Source organism: Emydura macquarii, unplaced genomic scaffold, assembly GCF_026122565.2.
Source record: "Emydura macquarii macquarii isolate MOO-44397 ecotype Brisbane River unplaced genomic scaffold, CSIRO-AGI_Emac_v2 contig_1253, whole genome shotgun sequence".
Lineage (NCBI taxonomy): Eukaryota > Metazoa > Chordata > Testudines > Chelidae > Emydura > Emydura macquarii.
Window position 1 is genome coordinate 56793205 of NW_027131390.1, and position 24886 is coordinate 56818090.

The window sequence follows — 24886 nt, forward strand, 5'->3', positions numbered from 1 at the left end:
GAGTTCAGTAAAAAAATATTATCTCGATCTCTTTCTTTCACCTCTCTGTTCCTCTGTTGCTAGAAGCCTGTTATGCCAGAGTGTTCATATGACTCACATGAGGTCTATGCCTCAAGTAGTCTCATGATTTCAGCAATTTTTCTCCATCAGTCCAACGCCCAATTGGTCAAATTCATCCCTGGTGTAACTCCATTGATTTCAATTAATTTGGCCCAATAGTTTCTAAAAACTACAAATATTTATGTACATTCTCAATGGAAAAAAACCCTCTGTTAATACAATATTGTTTGAATTAAATAATTCAGTGTAATTTACCAAGTAATTAAATATAATGGTTCCCCAGCAACAGTGGCTTGGCTTGCTTGCACATATGTAACAGCTTGTATTAATTATAATATATGCTGTTAAGTTTCATGACATTTTATATGTACAGTTTGGATGAGCTATGGTTTCTGAAGAAACTGGACATTTTAATTTCGTCACTCCTGTGCATCTAAATTCTTAGCCATCATAACAGTAACATAGGCTTTGGGCATTGCATGTCCTTGTTTGGTTGGTTTTTTAAAGGACAGAGAGAGCTGTGGCTATGGTTGATGGAATATATTCTGGATACAGCACAAAGTGGCTTTAGCAGACTGATGAATCCAGCCCAGAATATATCCCATCAATAGTATATTGCATAAGCAGGACAAAGTAGCCCTAAACTGGCCAGAGATAGAAGGTGAAGAATCTCCCCCATTCATGGGAATCTTCTGTCAGTTGAAGTGGCTCTGCTGTCTCTTGAGCCAGCTGCCCCCCTCCATCCTAGCATAAGGAGTAGGAAGAGGCATGTCATGGGTGTCCTGGAGACAGAGGTTTTGGCACACAGAAAGCAGGGATCTCATTATATGGACTTATCTTCCCAATCCAACCCATACAGTTCCCCAGTTAACAACCTATAGCTACTATTTCTCATCCTGTTTCTTGAGCATTTATCTCCATTCTCTGTATCCTCTGACTCTTGTTTCCCCATTATTATCCTAAATGTGTATGTTCTGAGTCAGAACTTGTCTAGATTAGGGAAATTAGAGAGCTACACCTGTACAAACCTCTAATGAATGGAAACTGCCTTTTAAAACACATTTAAGCATAAATACCAATGATAGCTAGCTAGCTAGCTAGATTTATCCCTTTCACACCTCATGCTACATCCCAGGAAAAAAATCACCTTATTATAACAAAAATGCTAGTATCATTTCTCTGAGCTAGCTGAAGCAGCAAAATGAACATCGCATCACAATAGGTCTGTGCTTCAGAGTACTGAATAAAAATGGAGTATTCAACTCAGGTAGCAGAGGTAGACTGTCTAATTCGCTGTTATAATGAGAGAAAGTGCGAGCAAATACAGGACTCCCTGTAACTGGTGTATTATGGCACCTCAATATCTAAAAGAAAGCTGCAAGAGAATATAAAAGACATTCTTATCACTACATAAATCATTACACAGAAGAGCACATTATTTTAAAAACATTAAAGTGCTTTAAATATAATTTTTTTTTTTAAAAGGAAACAAAGGGTGGCCTTGTAATTAATGCCCTGGACTAGAACTTTGGAAATCCTGCTCCCATTGACTCTAATGGCAAAACTCCCATTGATTTCAGTGGAGCAAGACCAACACCCTGGGTTGCTTATTAGTTCTTCTGCAGATTTCCTTTATTCATTATTTATTTGCTTGTTTCTTCAAAAATGTAAATGCACTGATAGGTGCCCAGCTAGCGCTCTGGGTGCCTGTCTCTTAGTTGTGGCCATGCACAAATCACATAACCTCTCCATTCTTCAGTTTTCCCATCTTCTAAGTGTGCCTGAGGCTGAGCCTCTGTTTGTGTATGTTCTTTAATAGTCCTTTGGTAGAGAATGGGAGAGACTGGGTTTGGGGCTTGCCAGCTACGTTGTGTAGTTCACAGACAGCTTATCTTTGCCAGAAAGACAAGTAGCAGTTTAATTTTCCCACCAAGCCAGAGTATGCTGTGTAGCCACTTGTAAAGCCATCTAGGCTTTGTAACAGCAGCTGTTGCCGCTAATGGACATAGTGTTATTTGATTTCAAGAAGATTTTAATTGTCTTAGTAACACTGATGGTTTATATGAGCCTAGGTTAGATCATAGGTTCTAATATCTCCTAAAAACTGTATTCTGTGTACATGCTGCACACACACACACACACACACGCACATTCAGTTATTTCTGTAATTCTAAGCACCATGCTGTATCATTTGTATTAAAGTGATTATTAATTTACCACTATGGCTCATTATTATGCACTTGAAGTTGGTAAGATTTGTTAAAGTTATTTCCTTTGTGATAGGGTCACTGCACCAAGGTGTGACAGGCTGCAGTCAAATTGTCTAGCATATACTGGAGTTCTGTGGTGCCTTTTGTGCAAAATTCTGATCCAGCTCCTCCAGCACATGTACTGGGAATATTATTGCAGGTCTTATTTTTGTCTTTGGTGTTTTTGTAATTCTTCTGCAGTTCATTGGTTTTGGCGTGGCGCTGGCATGCATCCAGAGAGTACCCTTGCATTTGCTCTACTAGACCCTGGTAGATTTTTGCATTCTGGTGATTACTGGAAAGATAAGACTGAACTTTCCCCAGAGGGCAAGGAAATCCAGGATATCCTGACAGGACCATGTGAAAGCATGAGAAAGGTGAGTGTAATGGACTCAGGGTTTCTGAGTATGCCACAAGCTGGAATCATAAACAGAGTTGCTTAGGTGTGTGCCAGCATTCAAACACAGGGGGACATATGGTCAAGATGACCCCAGAACAGTGCAAGTAACAGGTAACCAGACAGGTCAATCCAGATGTGAAGCAATTAAGTGTGGGACTGCAGTGGAAGGACTACCTAAAGTGGTATAGTTAATTTGAAATAGGGCTGCATCCACACTTTATAGTGGCATAACTCATTCCAGAATAGGTTGCTTCTAAAGTGGAGTAATTGTAGCAGGATAAGATGCAAAATAAAGTTGAAAAAGATCATTTGTGTACAGATGCAAGATAGTTTATGCCAAAAAGCCCTAAAAATATACTGAAAAATCTTTCCTATGTAGACAAGGCCCCACAGCAGATTCTTCTTGACGTTTCGTAATGTTTAAATAAAACTAATGTAATTGTTCATTAGAAGTTGTCAATGTCTTAATAAAACAACACATTGTTTGTGAATAGTAGCTTACAATTTCTCCCTTTGACTTATTTGTTATCCTTTTCTACCTCCTTTTTTCAGTCATAGCCCCTAACCAATTAATTCTATAAACATAATTATTATCTTGTCATTGGACATGCCCGGGGACTCTCACATAAGAGGTTGTTATAATTTTTTAAAGGGTTGGATCAGAGGAAAAGGACTCGGGTCTTCTGGTCTCTGTTCCCAGGTGTGCCACTGACTTCTTGTGTGAGCTTGCATACATGTCTTAATCTCTTTATACAGCAGTTTCTCCAGTAATAACACTTGCTTTTTTTGCAGGGGTGTTGTGAAGTTTAATGTTCATACAGTGGTCAGATGAAAGATGTGATAGAAGTATCCCTCTATTAAGGATGTTCTGTGAGTTGAGGAAGGATTGGGTCTTTTATTGTAATTTGAAAGTTTCAAAGTAAAACACAGTATTCTTTCAACATTTTAAAAAAACGTGTCAGGCCCCAAAATCAGGAGATTAGTTAAAAATGTATAAATATTGGATTATTTTCATTTGCCTTCTAATTTTGAGCCTTTATGAACTTTTATCACTTTTCCAAGCTTTTCTCTGCATTCCTGAGGGCTAGAAACATACTTTTTTTAAAAAAATGGAAGCTCAGAAACTCTCTAATCACATGATTCTAGGAGCTGGGACTTTAAGAGTAAAATCAAATTTTATGAGAGTCACAATAAAATTGTGAGAGTTGGTAATATTGAAAATATAACATCCTGCTTCCCCCTTGATACACTGCAAATCTTAGAAATAGAGTGGGTAAGAGATTCAAGTTTCAATAATATGAAAATATTGGTCATGACTTTGCTCCTTAGAATTTATTATATGACGTATACTAAGTTTTACTTTTCTCTACCTTCTCATGGTTTAAATGGTAATGAACTGGAAGTATGTATGTGCAACACTGCCCTCTACTGGATGGAATCAGAAATGATCAACTGTGTGTCTGCTATTACTTACCAGTAATTCTGCTTTTACTAAGTGGTAGGTAGAGTCTTGCAACGTGATCTGACTCTGATGGGACCCAACAAGTGTCAGGGTTGGGTCAGCCCTGAAAACAACCCAACACTCTCAGGCTGGTTCAGTGGTCTCTGATCAACTCCTCCTGCCCGTGTGGTTGGCGTTGTAGTGGCTGTGTGCTCCAGTCCTGCTGGTTGCAACCATCTCGCTGCACCTTACTCTGTAGCACACAGTGCAATGAGGCGCTGGAGGCTGTCAGGAGCAGGGCATGCAGCTGCTGCTGAGCCAACCTCACAGGCAGGACGTGGCTGGAGATGGATTGTGGACACAGGGCCTGGGGAGCAGGAAGGCCTCACCAGGCTAAGTCTCAAGGATGAAGTGGCGACACTGTAGATTGCATCCTACAAGGGCGAACTGTCAGGGACGGATCAGATCTGAAAATGACTTGACACACTCAGGCTTGGATTGGGTTCAGGGCAGCTGTGGGCTAGTTGGGATCGGGTTGAGCTTTCAAATTAGGCCCAAACAAACCTTTAGTGGTCAGAGAAATTAATATATAGTTTGGAGCTGCAGAGTTCTAAACTCAATGCCGTCATTGACACTCTGTGATCTTGGGCAAGTCTCTTTGCTTCTCTTTGCCACCGTTGATCCATGTGTAAAGTGGAAATAATAATGCTGAATCCCCTTACATTGATGTTGCAAGGTTAATACAAGTTTTGTGCTTTGAATATGTAAAGTTCTGGGTTGCTGTACTACAGAGGTTCTCAACCAGGGAGGCAGGAATGCACCAAATTTTCTAGGGGGATGCGGCAAGCCTTCCGACAATTTAAGAATTATAGTAAAAGGGATGGGAGACAAGTGCTGGGTTGCAAAGTCACTCAATCAAATTTGTCCCAGCCGCCCCTGTCATGATGGTGAGGCAGACGGGCCAAATTTGAGCGGTATTGCAACCCTGTGCACTAGGTTGCAACACCCCTCTCACTCAAATCCCTCAGTGACTGACATTGGCAACAGGTAAAGAGTATTTTTATAGTACCCTTGACTTGCATTTTGAGTAATTTGCCTGGTATCTCCTAAAGAAACGCATTAGCAATGGTGACAGTATCTGTCTTGCTACTGTAAGGGGGGGGGGGCCCTCCAAGTTAAAAAACTATGCTAAATTGGGACAGGATTCAAAAAAGGTTGAGAACCGGTGTTCTTGCACCATGGGTGTGAGAGTGGAGGGGAGCTAGAGAAGATCCTGACTGACTGCCTGGCAGTATTACCAGCTGAACTCTCATGATTTTAATGCCAGCATCACAATATCTGGTTGTTTTCCCAAAGCTCCAGTTCTCATTTTTTCCCAACATTTCTAGCCATCATAGTGACAGAGAAAAGCTTGACACGTGACCCAAGTGCACCTCAGAGACCCCAAAAGCAGATGGCAAACCAAAAGAACCCTGGTTTTTAAGCCGATCTCATGGTTTTGAGGGGCTGGATGTGATTTTTGAATGCTTGCTAGGGCCTGGCAATGCAGGGGATGCTGCTTATGCAGACTGAGGGATGGGTGGCAGGAGGGTGATATAGAGTGCTTTGGCTAAGGCCCGCCCTGTGCTGGTGCTGACAGTGTTTGTGGTGCAGGGTGCATTTACCCTGGCCCCATGGGACCAGTTTAATGTTAGCGTTGTGCCCGATCCCCTCGGGAGGTGCCCACCCCCAGTTCACTGCGGGGGTGGGCGGGAAGGAAAACCCTTCCACACACGGCTTCCGCGCCTTGTACTAACTCCACCCCGGACGTTTCCCTGACGCCCCTCACACTACTTTGTCCCTGTCGAGGGCCCATCTGCGCGCTCAGCCCCGCCACCGCCCCTCGGGTCGCCCTCTTTACCAACCCGCCCTCCACTTGGAGAGGCCTGGCGTTGGGCTCCGCCCCTTTACCCCACAGGCTCCGCCTCTTTGCCCCCGCGTGAATCAGCTGATCCGAGCCCCAGAGCGGAGCTGAAGCCGGCGGGCAGGGAGCCGGGATTTGACTGTTCGGGCGAGAGCGGCGGCGCCAGGTGAGGTGGTTCCCGGCCGGCTGCGGTAGCGCGAGCTCCGGCGCGGAGTGAAACCGGAGTCACGCGAGGGGGGTAGCGCTGCTCCAATTGCCGACCCCCCTTCCTTCCCCAGGGCTCGCAGGGCCCCCGCGAGGCCTCGGCCACCCCTTACAACTCCGCGGGGCGGGTGGCCGGGAGCCGGGGGACCCTCCCCAGCTCCGGCCCGGGCCGCTCTGGGGCCTTGGCGCGTCCCTCCGCCTCTGCTCGCCCGCCGCCCTCAGCGGTCCCTGAGACGTGACAGCGGGGAAGAGACCTGCCGGCGGGCGGTGGGGTCTCGGTGTGCGGGAATAACCGCTCGCCAGCCAGCTGTGACCGAGTGGGGCGTTCCTGGGTCTCGTTGTCACACTGCCCGGTCTCTTCAGCTGGCTGTTGAAGTTTCTGAGCTAGGGGAGAAAGAGGCGGTATAGTCTCTGAGGGCGGGGGTGGTGGCTACTGATCGCTTTCCTGTTGCTTTGGGGCCTTATGAGGCAAAGCAAAGGAAGAGTTAGCACTGCAGTGTATTTCTTTGTGTGGTGTTGGTGGGAATGCTGCTGGCTGGCTCACTAACTCCAACACCCTTTATTTGGGCTTCCTTTTAAGGGGGGAGATAAGAGACAGGGATGGGACTCTTCTGGGATTCCCTCTTATTCCCATACTCTCAATTCAAAGTCCTCTTGTATAGCTGATCTATCACTTCAGTTGAGCAAAACCGGATGTTAAATTCACAACCTGCTGAGTGCAGATTGGCCGAAATGTTATTTGAAAGTGACATGAGATGCTCTCACTCTGATTTCCTGTGCTTCACTGTCACCAGTATGTCATCCCACCACAAAACCATTCCAGTTAAGTATTTCATGACTGTTCTTTAAGCAGTTAGTATAGATGTAAAATCTTGTTGGTCAAAGATAAATATGTCAGAACCTCCCCACCACCATCTTAATAGATGTTAGTGCCTTTTTTGTCCTGTGATGAAACCAACTGCTTTGTTTTTTAAAATAATTTAGCCCTTTGGTGTGCAAAGCACGCTAGGTTGAGTAGCAAACTTTTTGAGTATTTCTTTTTAAAACTGAAATTGCTGCAGTATAAACACAGAACATAGGAAGACTGGATAACTCATGGGATGATGATAGGTATGTGGTCCAACTTCTCTAGGTTGCTGTTTTGAATCCAGCTCCCTCAGTAGTTAAGTGAAAGTAATCTGATGGCTGTTCAGTCACCTGTGTAAAATAAGTTTGGTATGGTCACTGCTGTTCCAAGAGGATTAATGTCCATGTGAAAAGGGGAAAAACTCAACTTGACTGGTGCTAATTTGACAAACTTGTTGGCCGTTTCAGAAGAGGAACCACAGATTGCTAAGTAATAATATCTGTTAAAGGTGGCTCTTCCAGGGCAAGGCTGAAGTGTGCTGTGGGGGTGTATGCACTACTGTTAATAGTGCTGTGTGGATATATTTTTGACCAATTATATGGCATAAACTTCAGATAAAATAAATGCATGCACAGATCAAATATCTTAATTTTAAAAATATCAAAAAGCTCTAAGGGTGCACAAATCTAATTTGTTTTTTGTTTTTTGGTTCATCAGCGCCTCCCACCCACATGTCCTCAAATACTGGGGACCGGCAATTCTAGCCTGAATGTTTTATCTGCAGTTTATATTTACCTGTCTAATAAACTATTTCTCTATGTATTAGGGCTGTATTATTGCTTTCCAGCTACCAGCTCCTAACATTAAGCTATTCACATCTTTCTTCTCTGTTATTCTCTTCTCTCTTCTGTGTCTCTGATACTGGTGGTTTTTTTTTTTTTTTTTTTTTTGGTTGGTTGGGTTTTTTTTGTGTTCGGTTTTTTTGAATTCCTTATTTTTGCTGGTCTTTCCTTTTCCCCTCCATTCTGTTTGGTTGCTAGCATTCTTCCCCTTCCTTCCCCCAGTGTCCCATGTCCCCCCCCCCACTATGCTTAGCTTTTTACATTAGGTCTCCTAGAATCACATTTTCAAAGGCCATATGTCAGAGCTGTCTGCAGTTGTTATTACAGGTTCACCTGCACTGGTGTTAGCAACAGCGGGAGCCTAACATAGATGGACTACTTGCTGCTAGCCCTGCTTTATTTTTAAATGTCATTTAACCTTGCTCAGAGCAGACCTAATTGGCACAGTGTTTAAAAAAAAAAAAAAAAAAAATTGGTGGCAACTAGTGGCCTATATACATGGGGGATACCTGCATTGCTAATACCAGTGGATCTGAACTACAGTTAGCAACAACGGGACAGTTACAGAAAATTTTCCAAACATAAACAGGGCCAACTTCTGTCTGTAATTTCCTCCAGAGCCCCTGCTGCTTGTTCAACTAATTAATATTGCAAATTTATTTTTTTGTTAATATAAATTTGAAGTGTATGTTGCAACTTCAGTGAAAACTTTCTTTGTGACTATTTAAATAGGTGTATAGTCACTGAACTGTGTGGTCCAGTTATTACATAGAGATGGTAAATAAATCAAAGGGGGGATGACCGTGAAGTTATAAGGCTTATGGGAGCTACAGTAGCTGCAAGAATTGGGTCCTATCTTGTTTTGTTTTGGTTGAGCTTTAAGTATAAGGAATTGTACTGTGGCATTCAACATGCTTGATTTTTATTACTGAACAGTCAATTAGGAACACAGTTCTGTAGTAACCAGCATACAGTATATTGTATAATACTGTACTCTAGACTTTTTTTCTTGCATTTGGAATTATTCTTATTGGGTTGTAGGATAGTGCACCGATGTTTCACTTCTTGGAGCATTTGGCTTAAAATCCAAGGTTAGGATACAAATGGAAAGCATGAGTTCAGTTTCTTGATAGTCAATATCTGTCCACATAACAAAACTATCCCATAATTTGGCTCTATTCAGCATTTTTTGCAGTTTCTGTTTAAGAGAGGCCAGATTTGGAATAGCAGGGATGTTGCATGTCAGGACTGATATGTGTGGGCAGAGCTGCATAGGTACTGGCACAGACAGTGTAAGATTCCCAGGTGATACATGGCTTGCACCTGGTTCACTTTCATGAGGATTAAACTCACAGAGATACGTAACTCCTTTTAAAAATTTTCATAATTTTGTAAAATATTGCAATAATACAATGTAAAGCTGAATTTAAGAACATATGAAGTTCAGTAAAAGAAGTAGTTTTTTGTTTGTGTGTGTGTGTGTGTGTGTGTGTGTGTGTGTGTTTTTTTTTTTTTTTTTTTTAAGGTAGCATGACTAGTGGTCAGAGAGTATGGTTAGAAATTGGGAATCCCTGACTATGGGGCTTGGGCAGGTTATTTTAAATTTTGTCTCTCGACTACCTATCTGTAAAATGTAAATGATATTTAACTAGTTCATAGGAGTGATGTGAGCATTAATTAAAGCTTATATAGAATTTGAAGGTTTTAAGTACCTTAGAAATGACATTTTTTGCAGTAGAGTTCCAGGGGGGTAGCCGTGTTAGTCTGTATGCAGCAAAAACAACAAAAGTTCTGTGGCACTTTAAAGACTAACAAATTTAATTTCAGCAGGCATATATGTTACCCATTTGCTGTATCATTTCTACCTACTGCATCTGAGGAAGTAAGCCTCACTGAGGCTCATGAAAGCTTATGCCTGCTGAAATTAAATTTGTTAGTCTTTAAAGTGCCACAGAATTCTCGTTTTTATTGTTTGCAGTGTTACTGTAGCAGTGTTGATTCCAGAATATTAGCGAGACAAGCTGAGTGAGGAAAAATCTTTTATTGGATCAACTTCTGTTGGTGAGAGAGACAAGTTTTTGAGCTTACACAGAGGTCTTCTTCAGGAGCTTGGCTCTTTCACCAACAAAAGTTGGTATAAGAAAAAGATATCTCATCTACTTTATCTCTAATAAATGATAAGGTATTGTGTAAAGATAACTGAGGTAAAACACTTGATGTGTAATTTAAATAATACTTTTTAATCATTACATCTAGCAACTTTAATTTCAGTATAAGGAGTTTGTATATAAAAATAAAAACATCCCATATCTCTTACTCCATTTTGCAATTTTTTCATACTTAAGCTAAATACAGTTGATTTAGTTACTTTCTTCAGATGAGTTCTAGAAAAGTAGAGATCTTTAGTAGATTGCCAGATATCTAAAAACTTAGTTTGCTGCTCAGTTGTTTTTAGCTTTGTTCTTTGTGATTTGAGAACCTTTAATAAGAATTAAGATAGTAAATCTCCATTCAATAGAAGCTAATGTCTGAAGATCTCTAGAGCACTGTAATAAAAACAGTATTTTTGGCTAAAATGTTGTAGCCTCCGATGCTACAAAACATGTACTTGCATGATCTTGAATAATCTTAGTTTCTGCTCATGACTACAATCTAATCATTGAGTGCTTAACATCTGTGTAAGTCTTGCTTCATTGGAGTCACATGTCGATCAGATATCTGTATCTCTGAAGCCTGGATTCACACTGTTGGGGGCACTGGAGAATTTTAGTGTGTATGAATCTTTGCACTTTCTAATTCAAATAATTTGTGTTCTTTCTTTAGTGTTTCCTCACTGTGATGTATTATTATTCTGGATAAGAATATTTCTCATGGTTAGATGTTCCAAAAATATTTTGAGACTCATTTAAAAAATTTAAGCTGTGGGTTTGTTGCTTATTCTCAAGTGTTTCATATCATGCCTGAGATTTTTATCGAAGACTATTTAAAAATGGTATTTTGCAACAGGCAGTAACTGTAACTGTAACGGAGACAGTTTGTAACTGTGTGGTGGGAAATGTGGCTTAAGTATTAGAGAGTGGGCCACAAAATAAATTAGATACCCTTGATAAAATATTATCATCTCTGAAAAATTAATCACTTGGACTTAATTTTGATTAGAATGACTTTGGAGTCGACAAAGAATATGCATCACTGTACCATATTTGAGAGAGACAAGGTAGGTGAGGTAATACCTTTTATTGCACCATTTTCTGTTGGTGGAAGGAAGGGACAAGTGTTCAAGCTTCACAGAGTTCTTCTTCAGGTTGACATGCTTGTTCTTCCACAGTCCTGAAGAAGAGCTCTGTTAAACTTGAATACTTGTGCCTTCCACCAACAGAAGTTGGTCCAGTAAAAGATTCTACTTCACCTATTTGTCTCTCCCATAACCTTGGACCAGCCTGGCTACAGCAACACTGCAATATGCTTTATTTGGACAATTGAGCATTTTTATGCCACAATCATTATCACCTCCCAATGGTATGTGGCTGACACTTCACCCTCCCTGTCCCTTCTTCCCCCCAAATATGTAACTATTTGGGGTAATTCAGTGGAAGTACTGGATTTTGTATTCTGGTTCCCCAAAACCCTGGTTTTATCTAGTTAACTCAATTTACAGTATTTCTCATTAATTTAATATGTTAAATTCTAGTATTCTAGGTGCACACTCCTTTATAAGCTTGCACCAGTAAAGTGTCTTGAATCTATAATTTCATTCCTGCATTATAAAATTCCTACTATAGAATGAGACCTAATAACCTTCAGTAGTAGCATGTATTTTATGATTCAGGGTTAAGTTTATGGATTCAGCACTCCTAATTGTGTGAGCTGATTGCAGTAAGTGCTTTATTGCTGTATTAGGTTTGAGTGTAGAAGTCTATTGTTAAGCTACCAGACATCAGTGAAACAGTTGCTGTCTTGCTGCTAAATTTTTGAATGACCTATCTTTTGAGAATTATAGAGATGTTGATATAAAGTACCTTTTTGTCTAAGAAAAAGGAGTGTTGTTGCAAAGGCAACACAATGCTTTCCACAGATGCTGAATCCTAAATACTACTTTTTAGCAGTTTGTGATAAGAATGTTGCTGGTTGGGAAAACTCAAACAGCTGGCATGTAGGCTGATTCTTTTCTGTCTTAGACTGAACCAAGCCTATTTCTATGGTCCCCTTGCAGAATGAGTGGGCAGGATATGTCTGACTGCTTAGCTTTTGTTTGCCAGCTCAGTATGAAATAGTCTAAATATTTTTAAGCATTCTTCTGCTGTGTGGCTGTTCACTTAGTGGACATCTAGGGTAATGTGTCCTCAAAGTTTTATCTCCTGTCTTTTACAGTGCTTACGTGTGATGTGCAGTTCAATAGCCTGTTCATTTTATGGTTTCACCTAACAATTGACAGAGCTGTCTCATTCATTCTGCAAAGGGGAATGATTTGGTGATGGAGTGCGTCCACTGACTGATGGACCAACAAGAGAGAAGGTAAGAAGATGAAAACCAGTTGAGAGTATGCGGACACTATAAAACCATTTCAGCTAATTTAAAAGTAATTTCTGAGGTGTAAATTAAAGCTGGGCAAAAATGTTTCCACATTTCTTTCTTTTTTCTTTTTTTGGGCCGAAAAAGGCATACATGAGTCAACTGAAACATTTGAAGAATTTGTTTTAATTCAGCAAATTATTTTGGTTGAAAAAATGGTTTGGTTTGTTTTCACTCTTTTTTTTTAAAAAAAAAGATTTTTATTTTAAATGATTTTTTCTTTTGATTTTTAGATTTTAAAAAAACACCAAAAAAAATCCTCAAATTAAATGTTTCATTTTGCGTTTAATGAAATGTTTCATTCAACCTGAAACAATTTTTTTTTGCTTGCTGAAAAATTTTCAGTTTGTGTTGTCTTGAAAATAATTTTTTTCTACTTTTTTCTAGTTTGGCCAGTGAACCAAGAAATCAGTTACTTGCACAGCTTTAGTCCAAATGTTATTTGTCACTATAGTTTTTACAGTATTTTAGGCCAAGGGAAAAAATGTAGCACAGTAGAACCTCAAAGATACGAACACCACTTATGAACTGACCCATCAACCGAACACCCCGTGAAACCAGAAGTACTGTAAGTAATCAGGCAGCTGTGGAAGGGAGGGGAAAAAAAAAGCAAATACTGTGCAGAGCAGAAACAGACCGGGGTCTGCGCTGTTCCTGTAAGCTAAGTGAGCTGTTTCACTCCCTCCCACCCCACTTGGAGGGGGAAGCTGTTTTCGCCTGCCCCTCTCCACCAGCTCAGGAAAGAAAGCTGCTGCAGCCCTGCAGCTCATGCTGTAAGGAATTGAAGGTTGCAGCCAAAGCCTGGCCTCGAGCTGGAGTAGGAGTCATCCACGCTCTGGAGAAGTTTTAAAGGGTCACAGTCTGTGCACCGTTGCGGCCCAAGTATTGCCTGAGTTGCACTCCTGGATCCTGCCAGCACCTCTGTAAGGGACAGGGGAGTGAAGGGCGCTGGCAGCCGGCTGGCACCAACCCCTTGCAACATGCTGCCTCTGGAGCGTGGCAAGTAGTGCACTGAGCAGGACGAGCCCTGGGGAGAGGCAGCTGAGGATTGGGGCTTTAGTGCCAAGGGTGCGGGGCAGGCCCCCCAGTTCAGCCCAAAGGCAAGATACAGAAATAGGGCAGGGAGCTGCTTGCAAACCAGGGAGTGCTGCCAGGTGCCACCTTTGCAGAGATCTTTCCCAGCCTCATCTGGAAGACATTGACTGCAGGGTACTGTACCATAATGTTTTGTTCAGAGTTACTAACATTTCAGAGTTATGAACAACCTCTATTTCCGAGGTGTTCGTATCTTTGAGGTTCTACTGTAGCTTAATTATACTTCAGGATTTTGGGATGACTGGAACACTTCATAATTTATTGCAACTGAGACTTTTTTTAAAAAAAAAAAAAAAAAAAAAAAGTTAGCTACTGAAACTTCATATTTTCAGCCTTTGAATAGATTTTCTGAATTCACCAGAAATCATTAACACCTCTTGTGTACAGTAGAACTTACTAATTTAAAAAAAAATGTTTGTGTGAATGATTTTCAGTTCTTATGAACAGTACTGGATTGACAGGCCTGGACACTGAAATTCCCTAGTTATTTGGAGAAACATGCTCAACAGTGACTGCAAACTTTCACTGTGCTGCCCTCCCAATGTGCTTTAGCCCTGCCTAAGAAGGGCAAAATCTAAGTGAGAGGATAGTTTGGTCTTCATATCCTTTCACTCCTTAGCCTCTTTACTGTGACTACTAACAAAGGGGTTGTTTAGTGTCAGTTGTAGTGATGGTTTTTGTCAAGTGGGCATTTACACAATGGGAACTAAACCCACCACATTCATATCATATAGGGCTCTGAATAGCTTTTAGATGGTCAGTATTCATTCATTAACACCTTTGGCTGAATATAACATGGCATGGTGACAAATTGGTGGCATGGCATAGTGGTAACTCAATTCCATTAGTCTGCCTCTTAGCAAAATGTATATTACCCAAAATGTCACTTTAATTACTACTTTTCCTAATTGGATAAAAATCTAGTTAGAATTTACTGAAAGTTAACTATTTTAAATAAAAGTATTTGTTTAAAATCAAAACTGACTCTAAATTTTAGTATTGGTTCTACTAGTTGGCCCAAATGACATACTTCTAACTTTACAAGAGCTCTTGACCTCCTCCTCAGCTTTCTGACATGAAAAACTGGATTGGGGGGGGGGGGAGTGAAATAAGACAACATTCCAGCTGAACAACTTAGTCTCACCTGATCTTGGATGTTCCAGAGTTGCTTAAAAATAGACTTCCTTCTTAGCTAGAGATGGTTTGATGAGACTACTCTAAAATAAATACATATCTGTAGGGTATGTATGAATATTTGCTGCAGCCTCCTTTTGACAGTAGTGGATGTATCACACTCAAAAGTGTGTACATCACCTCTTCACAGTAGGCTAATTATTTGTAGGTTCTTTTGAGTTTTGGAAGGCCTGTCACTTCATGCTCTATCGTAGGCTCCCATTACCATAGTAACTGAGCATCTCACAATCTTCAATGCATTTAATCTCACAGCATCCAAGAGAGGTAGGTAAGTGCTATTTTACAGTCAGGAACTGAGGCACAAAGTAAATTATTTGCTCCAGGCCACACAGGAGGTCTGTTGCAGAGTAGAGAATTGAACCTGTGTTTCCAAGTCCAAGCCAGCACCCTAATCACTGAACCATCCTTCCTCTTTCCTATATATAAATGAAAAGTAATCTGCATGGTCCTGGCATGCAGAAAACTACAAGCTGATTCTTTTATTCTTCTTTTTCTTTATAGCTCAGCAGAGGCAGACGGAACCAAAGAGAGGGGCCTGGTCCATATCTGGCAGGCTGGTTCCTGCTCTGTAACACCTGAGAGACTTCCAGGCTGGGGTGGAAAGACAGTACTGCAGGCAGCCCTTGGAGTAAACCATGGCTTGCTTCTAACAGAAGGTATTACAGAGTATTGTTTCAGGTCTGAGACCATGAACAATTTAAAATTCCAGTTAATATTAGATTATTTTGAATTTTACACTAGTTTCAAACTTGAAGAAATATTTGATTTGGATTACTGCCAAAACTATCTTTACTATATAGTAAAGAAAGAGTCAATTTTTCTACTCTATCTTCCTCAGTCATTTTTAAACTGCATTGGTCTAATTTTTCTCTCTTTAACAAAAAGTGGCTGAAGGATGAGGAGTCTTTACTTATAAAATGGCGAGATAATGTGGCATTATTTCATACTCTGTTCCCTCTAAATTTATCTTACAACATGGTCATGGATATAAAAAATACAACATTACAGAAAATCCTCTTGATATGGGAAAACTTTGGTTTTTGTATGTGTTTTTTAAAATTCTAAAAAATGCTAGCAAGTAGATGCAGCAGTAAAATTTGGTTTGATCACTTGACTCTTTGAATCCCAAATTTTTTTTCCAAAAGACAATTTCTTTGGGTGTTATGTTTTGCCATTGATTATATTGATCAGTGGGCATACAGCTTTAAAGACTGGAAGTAATTTCTTTGATATTTCTCTGATGGTTTTCAAAGGAAGAAAAGAATTTCACACCTTTGAATGTCACTGAGCTCCAGGTAAAGAATGTTATAGTTTAAGGGAGTGCCAATTAGAGCCAGTTGTAACATGAAAGGTCAGACAGATTACTGCATTGGCTAAGATAACATTTCTGAACTAGAAGAACTTTGCTTCTATGCACATGTGACTTGAAGTGCATTTTTTATAGATATCACTCTAGTGATCACTGGTAGAGATCTATCAAAAATGTTAACCAGATCAATCCTTATAATAGGATTCCACCTCTTTTGCTACTTGCTGATTCATTTCAAGTGAATTGGCACTGTTACCACAATCCGATAATGTTGATGAAATTATAGAGCGACTACATTAAAAAGGTCAAAACAACAATAAGTATATTTCCGTAATTAAGGAATAAATAATAAGGCAAGGTTTCTACTAGTTTATGCACTCTTGCTACAGTATCAAAGTCCAGCACTTTGACATACTTCAGGGACACTGAACATCTGTATAGCAAGAAGGGAACCATGCTTTAACCTGCTCCTCCAATGCTGTTGTATTTGTAGAATACATGGTAGGCCCATGGTCTCTGTTGAAGACTCAATTTAGAATTTACTTTGTTATATTTCAAATTTAATACTATAGTATTAATGATACAAAATTAACTTTTACTGACGATGAAGAGTGTAAATATTAAGAAATGGAATATGTTTTATGCATTTAATGAAAATTTTATGCAGATTTTCTTGACATTAGTATAGCAGAATGATTAGCACTGGCAGAATGAATTGCACTCATTCATGAAGGTATTGATTGCAAAGCTCTCTTTTGAGCCCACAGTAATTTATCAGGTTGCCCTGAAGAGATAAAATTTTAAGTTGGGCATCCTGGAATTTGTTTTATAGGGAGCATGCAGTAATAGGTCATATCCCTGCTATGTGGTGCATCCATGCTCGTGGTTTATTGGACTGTACCAACAAGAGGGAAGGTGAAAAATCAGTATCCAATGTAGGGCCTCTTGCCAGCAATAGCAGAGAATCCCTAATAGTCATTGATTTAGTGAAAGGATCTAAGAGGTCTAGTTTCAACAACTGCAATTAACACTGAGTTCAGAAAAAACTAAAAATGAAAATCCAATTAAATTAGTTCCTCAGTTGTTTATATGGTTAACTTCATTAGAATGATGCTGTCTTTCAGGTGGCGAGGTCTACAGCTTTGGAAAACTTCCCTGGAGGGTTGGGCTAGAGGAAACTTGCACTACTAGCCCTATCTTAGAAAATGCATTGACTGGACAACATGTTGTTACTGTGGCAGCTGGAAGCTTCCATAATGGAGCAGTGACTGAGAGTGGTGTGGTGTACATGTGGGGAAACAATTCTGCTGGCCAGTGTGCAGTGGCTAACCAGCCGTATCTGCGAGAACCAAATCGTATTAGTATTTCTGACTCTGAAACCAATCCTTTGCTGTCAGTCAGGATTTTGCAATTGGTATGTGGAGAGGAGCACACCCTGGCATTGTCACTAAGCAGAGAGATATGGGCATGGGGAAGTGGCTGTCAGCTAGGTCTCATGACCACTACTTTCCCAGTGACCAAGCCACAAAAGGTAGAACACCTGGCAGGACGTGTTGTGCTCCAAGTTGCCTGTGGAGCCAACCACAGCCTGGCTCTTGTACAATGTCTCCCTACACAGGACATGAAACCTGTCCCAGAGAGATGCAACCATTGCAGCCAGCTTCTGATTACCATGACAGATAAAGAAGACCATGTAATCATATCCGATAGTCACTGCTGCCCATTAGGTGTGGCACTGGTTGACTCCCAGTCGGAAAACCATGTCTCCTGCTCCTCATTGGATACTCTTGAGGGGAAAAGTGCAACAGGTAGTCAAAGTGAGGATTGTCAGAAAACATTGGTAGAAGATGAGCCAGCTGCTTCAGAATCAGATGTGACAAGTGTCCTTTCCAACAATGATGGACAGGAAGATAGTGGTATTTCCAGTCCTGGAAATGTTCTATTTCCTGACAAAAAAGCAGTAAAAGAGAACTTGAAGAATCTGTCAGATCACCCATTAAGTGACAGCCAGGAGAAAAGCATCAGTACAGAACCTGAACAGGTACCAACTATCCCTTGTTTATACTTTTAATATCTGTACTGTATGCATGACATCTTCTAATGTGCTCATGAAAACTAAAGGATTCTTGGTATTAACATAATTTTGAAGATCTAGCTACAATTCTGGAGTTATGATAGTGTTTCTTTCACAGTCTTAGCAATCAAACCCAAATACAGAAGGGATTTTGAGTAGAATTGTCACTATGCTTGTTCAGTCCTGGGATTTTATTTGAGCAGCCTTGGCGGACAGTTCTCTAGTCATGTGCTGTGGTCTATGCAGTGATGAGAACCGGATTAAAACCTATTTCCCATTCCCTTCTCTAGTTCCTTAGGATATATTGGTATCATGTTCACCTACATCAGTATGCTGGGATTTGGCCAGCTGGTATAACACTTCCCTTCCTGTGAACAGAGAGACCCGCATCGCTGGAGGCCAGCAAATCCGCAGATATCCGCTTTATATCTACGGACCATTTTTTGCAGGTGGCAGATCAGATGTGGATCTCAAAGGCAGAGAAGCAGCAGTCTCCTGCTCATAGTCTTTGATACTGCTTCCTGCCTTTGAGATCTGGGAGCGGGGACTTCCCCTACTGGTGGCCAGTCAGCTGTTGGGGCAGAGCTCTCCCTGTCAGCTGTCAATCAGCTGTTCAGCAGCTGCCTGGAGGGGCTGGCCCCCAAATGGCTGATGGGTAGTGGCTGTGGTGAGGCTGGTCTACAAACAGCTCACTGGGGGACACCAAGCTGCAGTTGTGGATGACCTGTAAGACAAGAATTCAGATGGCGGACTGGATGTCAACTGATTCTAGCGCATGTGGATCCACATTTTTGTATCTGTGCAGGGCTCTACTCACCATCCTTCACTATTGTCTTATTCTTCTTGAGTCAAGCTAAATATTTTACCTGGGTAGTTAACTTTTTATTCTGGGTTGTCCTTTAGCCAAACACCTAAGAGTGGTATGAAACTGAAATAGAAGGATCTGCATTTTTTCCTTATTTGTCCCACTTTGGGGGATCTTGGCAACAATATAATTAATTCACCACGCATCTTCCACACGTCAAACTTATGTTATGACTGTCAAAAGATAGCATTAGTCAGCAGAAGACCTTTTAGTAGCCATTGGAAGGGAAACTCTTGATTTGACTTCAAAAGTCTGCTGTAAAATTTGTTGCTATTTTGGAGGGATAGGGGAAGGGGAGAGGTAGAATGAAGTATAAAGAAACAGTCAATTTCAATTTTTTTTTGCCTATATGTCATCTCTCAGACTATGAAATAATCAATTACTTGGTTGATTTAAGAATATTTAAGTAATGTAATAGATAAATTGGGTGTGGTCTACAAAATAATCTATCTGTCCAGCAGTGTAGTCTTCCCATCCCTACCCAAGTTCTGTCCCACTGGATAATTGATGCTAGGGAAGTTTGTTTCTGCTAGGAAAATCCTTTGTACTGCTAATAGCATTTTTCTGTACAAGCAGCATGGTGGCTTCACAGCAAACTTGGAAAATTACTACGGTACCGGCAGATATTACGTCTGAGTCAGTTTCTTGAGCTTATCTTTTGTAAGTATGTGGGATTTCTTCTAGAGAGACCAGTTCCTTAACTCTCAAAAACCAACAGTATGGGAGAGTGGAAGAGGAGGTGGTAAAGGAAAATCAACTTTTTTTTTCAACATGAAATGTTCTGGTGGGGTAGCCATGTTAGTCTGTATACAGCAAAAACAACGAGAGTCCTGTAGCACCTTAAAGACTAACAAACTTCTGCGGGGTTTACAGCCCACAAAAGCTTATGCCTGCAAAAATTTGTTAGTCTTTAAGGTGCTACAGGACTTTTTGTTTTTTGTTTTTGTTTAAAACAGTTGTGGACTCCTCTCAGTAGTAGAAAATCAGTAGTCTGTTTTTCTGTCTCCCCTCTCCCAGAATGTGCTGAAAACACTTTCCCATGCAGAAATACAGAAATTCCCAGAAATACAGTATAGTACTATTTCAAAGCCTTGAGAAGACTCACTGAATCTTACTACCCAATACATGAATGCAGTTTGAAAGGGAAAAATGAAGATGACTGTGTAATATTTCACTTATAGTGGCAGTTAGAGGTTTTCCTTCTTGATGTAGCTTTCCTATACAAATGGACTGTGTCTTTCTGAGTTGCTTGGCAATGTTTGTAGCCTAGTAGTATAGCCTGGTAGTGTAGGGCAACTTCACCTGTATTCTTGTCTATGGTCCACCACAGGCATTCACTTTAGACTCCCAGCTCCTCAGCTGTCCCCTCTCTTGGGCAGGCCTGCTTAGCTTTCTCCTCAGAGGCTATCAGAAGCATAATTGTTAGAATTTGCCACACAGCCCTTTCTAAACAAGCACCTTTATCCTGAAGGTGAAAACATTTCAGAGAGAAATATTAAAAACAATAAAATAACCTACTTGCACGCTAATAAGCCTACTAGAGATCACCCCACTCCAACCAGGGCTCTGCAGATGGTCAGTTCCTCAAACCCCACCAAGGAGTTTCTCTGTGTTTACAGATTCATAACACTTTTTGCTCAAAACAAGTACCCCATGAATCTGAGAGTCACTCCTTTAAACAGTTTGGGCCTTTGATCTTGGGAAGCTGGGAACAGGTAATCAGAGAGTGGGGTTCTCCACAAGGTGTAGCATTAAAAGTTTGGGCCTAGAGGTGAGAATTTGCATTCCCCCTCTCCCAGGTATTTCCTAGAAACCTACTCAACTAAAAGTTCATTCTTCTCTGGTACATTGTTTAAAAGAGTCCTTTGAAGCTCGTAACACTTCTCAGGGTTTACATTAATCGTGTCTATCTCCCCCACACGCCCCCGACATTGCATACAATCCCACAATAATACATCATCATTTGCATTTTAATACAGTGCACTCCTAAAATACTTAGTTAATGCAGTAGGGTTTGTCCACAATATCTCAGGAAATTGCCATATCTGGCATATACTTAAATTTCATAAATAAGAATGATTGCAATGTCCCTTAATCTTCCTTCTTCACAAGGAAGATGTCAAAAAGATCTCTTTTTACAGGGAGGCTAAAGGAAGATGTGTATTAAGGGACCTATATGAAGAGGCGAAATGGGGTTTACTCCTGTTATATTTGATATGTCAATAGCCTGAAGACTGTGTTTTTGATAGGGCTTTAGTGTACTGCTTTTTATGGAGCGAACAGACTGGTTCTACTTGACTGATTATAACAGTTAACTTTAGATAACTGTCCACTGATCTATTCCGGAGCCATAATTTCTGAGATCTACCCGAAGAAGCCAATATGATACATTTCTGCTTATGATACTGCTGTGTCTATATAAAGCTTTATTAATTATTAATTAGTTGTCTGCTTGTCAATTTGAACACAGTTAATCATTTGTTTTCCTTTGGTAAACTTACCCAGCTATTTTCTCATAAGGATCATATGCTTGCTGATATACTGTAATCAACAGCAAAGATTGAACTTAAAGGGACATAGTCAAAGTTATAAAAAGAGGGATTAAATTTTGGTTTTATATTTGTTTGCAAAGACCAAGTTTTGTATGTATTTTTGCAAAACATGCTTTTTTCTCTTTTAAAAAAATCCCACTGTCCCAGCACTCATTAATAACCCTCCACTGCCAAACTAATATGCAAGTACAACAGAGAAACTGTTTCATACAGAAACAGGTATTGGTTTCCAGCTTCCAACTATAAAGGATTATTATGAAGTGTAGACTTAAGAAACAAACTACTAAAAAATATCTTGAAAGTATCTATCTATTAAATGCAACTGAGGGTATAAGAGTACTAGATTTATTTAAGGTCACCCTATTGCTCTGGGTTGTCTATTTTGACAGGTTTCATTGATTTTTCTTTCTGTTTCTAGCCTTCTCAAGAAGAAGAACTCACTGCTTGTCTCCCTAGCCCTCCAGGTGTCAGCACATCTGCCCTGAACAGCTTGGTGGTCTCTTGCGCATCAGCAGTTGGTGTGAGAGTTGCAGCTACATATGAAGCTGGGGCATTGTCTCTGAAGAAAGTAATGAACTTCTATGGCACAACTCCAGGTGAACTAGGATCTCAGTCTGGTAGTCCTTCCCTAGCTCCTGAGGGGCTGAAGGATAGTCGGGAAGAGCAAGTCAAATTGGAATCAATGCAAGGAAAGAAGAGTTCGAGCCTAGTGGATATTCGAGAAGAGGAATCTGAAGGAGTCAGTCGAAGGCTTTCCCTACCTGGCTTGTTGTCCCAAGGTAAGATAGTGATTTGGAGGAACCAAGAGGCCAGGCAGAGTTAGTGTACTGTGATAATTCACTGGATGTGTGCCTTATTTGACATTACCTACAATATGAACACAGATGCAAACCCCCTGCTGAGATGTGTAGAAGGAACAGTCCTTCAGACCTTTTTGAAGGTGGAGAGAGAGAGAGAGGAGAAGACTAGTGGGAGGAACAAGACAAAAGGACTATTCTTTAACATTAAAATAAGGATTGTCCAAAACCCATGACGGTGCTGCTTTTGATGATATGGGTGTTTGTTCATTACAAAAGGTACTGATACCACCAACTCATAGGTTCACGTAGGCTACAGCTATCATTTGGTCTGACCCTTGGTCACTACTGCTCTGGGTTGGTTCTGAGTATATGGCACCCATATTATATAATACACTAGCTCTGTGTAAATGCTGTGTTTTATTTAAAATAGGGGTGAACTAAAGTTTTCTATCTCTGTTTGTTTCTTAGTGGGGCTTTAAAAAAAATATATATAATATATACTGGTTTCTCCTGGTCTGCTTGCAGTTTCTCCAAGGCTCCTAAGAAAAGTAGGACGGGCAAAAATGAGGACAGTGGCTCTGACCCCAACCTATAGTGGAGAGGCTGATGCACTTCTCCCATCTTTAAGAACTGAGGTGTGGAGCTGGGGGAAAGGGAAAGAAGGACAGTTAGGACATGGTGATGTCCTGCCAAGGTAAGGTGTCTGTGGCAAAAGCTACTCTTACCCCAGGAGACAATGGGAGTGTTTGGGTGCTCAGAACTCTTGAAAGTCTGTCAACTGCCTGAATATAGTCTTAGGACCCCAAAGATAGGCTCCTGATTTTTAAAATCTTGGCCTTAACTGATACTGCTAATATGATTTATGCAGGATAATTAGTGGACTTGAAGGGCAAAATCCTGGTCTCGGTGGCGAAGTCAATGGTGAGATTATACCTAGAGTGTCAAAGGGGCGGCTCAGTACCCTTCTCCTGATGACTAAGCTAGTATCACCAAAAAGCTTTGTGATATTTGGTGCTGTAGCGCATGTTTGTTCTGCTTCAAAAATATAAAAAATGTTTCATATTCGGTGTTCTCTGCTTCTTGTTTCATTCTGAGTATTTCTGATTCTGGGTTGTGTGTTTTGTTTTTTTTTGTTTGGGTGGGGGCATTTACAGGCTTCAACCATTGTGTGTAAAAAGTCTAGACAGTAAAGAAGTGATACAACTGTCTGCTGGTGGCCACCATTCCTTGGCACTCACTGCCAAATCACAGGTATGAGGATAATGATAATTTTATCATGTATCCACAGCATAGTTGTCTCGTTCACTGTTTTCTGGGTTGATCTTTATTTTATGTGCTTCCAGGCTCCTCATTTTTCTGTGGAATGAGAGTCTTGAGTGGTGTGCATGGTGCATTCTTGATTGTTTTTTGCATTAACTGTGCATTTTGTATGAGCATGTGTACTTGCTGCTATGTTTACAAGAATGTGATAGTGTGTGTGTGTCCCTCTTCCAGGTGAGGAAATGTATGTAGAAAGGGAGTGGAGATAAGGAATCACTTCCTTTGGGGAACTTGCATCTCCCCAATTTTCTCTTCAGCTGTCCCCTGAAATCTAGATTTAAAAAAAAAAATTATCCATAACGATACTATACATATGTATAACCCTGTGTGTGTGTGTGTGTGTGTGTGTGTGTGTGTGTGTGTGTGTGTGCGCGCACAGTCTATCACTGTGAATTTATTACTGTGTATTCTGTGCATGCTAACTATTTTTCTTCTTTGAGTGCTTGCTCATGTCCATTCCATGTCAGGTGTGTGCGCGTCACATGCACTGGTGCTGGAGATTTTTCTGTCAATGGTATCTGGAGGGCCAGCTCTAGCGCCCTCTGCAGTGATGCTGCCGGCCCCCATACCCTCTCAGTTTCTTCTTTCCACCAGTGACTCTGCTGGAACGTCGGTGCCTTGGCAAGCATTCTACCAGTGGTTTTATCTGTAGATTTAGTGTAATTTTGTTATATAAATTAATTTAGAGATAGTAGTTAGTCTCTCAGGGACATAGTCCCAGAGACAAGGCATGCCCTGGTTCCCGGACTTCAAACCATGTGCTTTATGTTAGGAGCCCATGCTCATAAACAATTCTCATCAGAGCTGCTTTAAAGTGCCTGGTTGAAACCCATGTTCGAGATAAGTGCAGGATTTGCAGAAGTTTCAGACCCTTCACAAAAAAGGACCAGAACTTCAGGTTAAAAGCTCTCCTGATGGAGTCTACTCTCAAACCAGACTCCAAGCCTGGCCACTTGGACTCCGCGCCCAGCACATTGGCATCAATTTAAAGTGCCCTGCTGACATCGAGTTCATCTCGGCACCCAGTCACCATCCCCAGTGCTGAAGAAGCAGCACTAGAAGCTCCACACTGGAAGAGGGTGCTCCCCACCCCCTAAGAAGAACAAACAGGGAGTGGAGGGGATGAGCCAAGACCTGTGCTGGGTCTTTCATCTTCCAT

General features: G+C 40.9%; 1 protein-coding gene across 3 annotated transcripts in view; it reads left to right on the plus strand.

Annotated features, from left to right (window-relative positions):
- Positions 1-6025: 6025 nt before the first annotated feature.
- Positions 6026-24886, plus strand: part of ALS2 (alsin Rho guanine nucleotide exchange factor ALS2) — a 76087-nt gene continuing 57226 nt past the window's right edge. For all 3 annotated transcript variants that reach the window (XM_067548893.1, XM_067548894.1, XM_067548895.1), the window contains exons 1-7: positions 6026-6219; positions 12318-12461; positions 15309-15463; positions 17241-18157; positions 22026-22386; positions 22933-23101; positions 23562-23658. In XM_067548893.1, coding sequence (XP_067404994.1) covers positions 12442-12461; positions 15309-15463; positions 17241-18157; positions 22026-22386; positions 22933-23101; positions 23562-23658 — 1719 coding nt within the window. In that variant the 5' untranslated portion in view covers positions 6026-6219; positions 12318-12441. The remainder of the gene's footprint in view (positions 6220-12317; positions 12462-15308; positions 15464-17240; positions 18158-22025; positions 22387-22932; positions 23102-23561; positions 23659-24886) is intronic.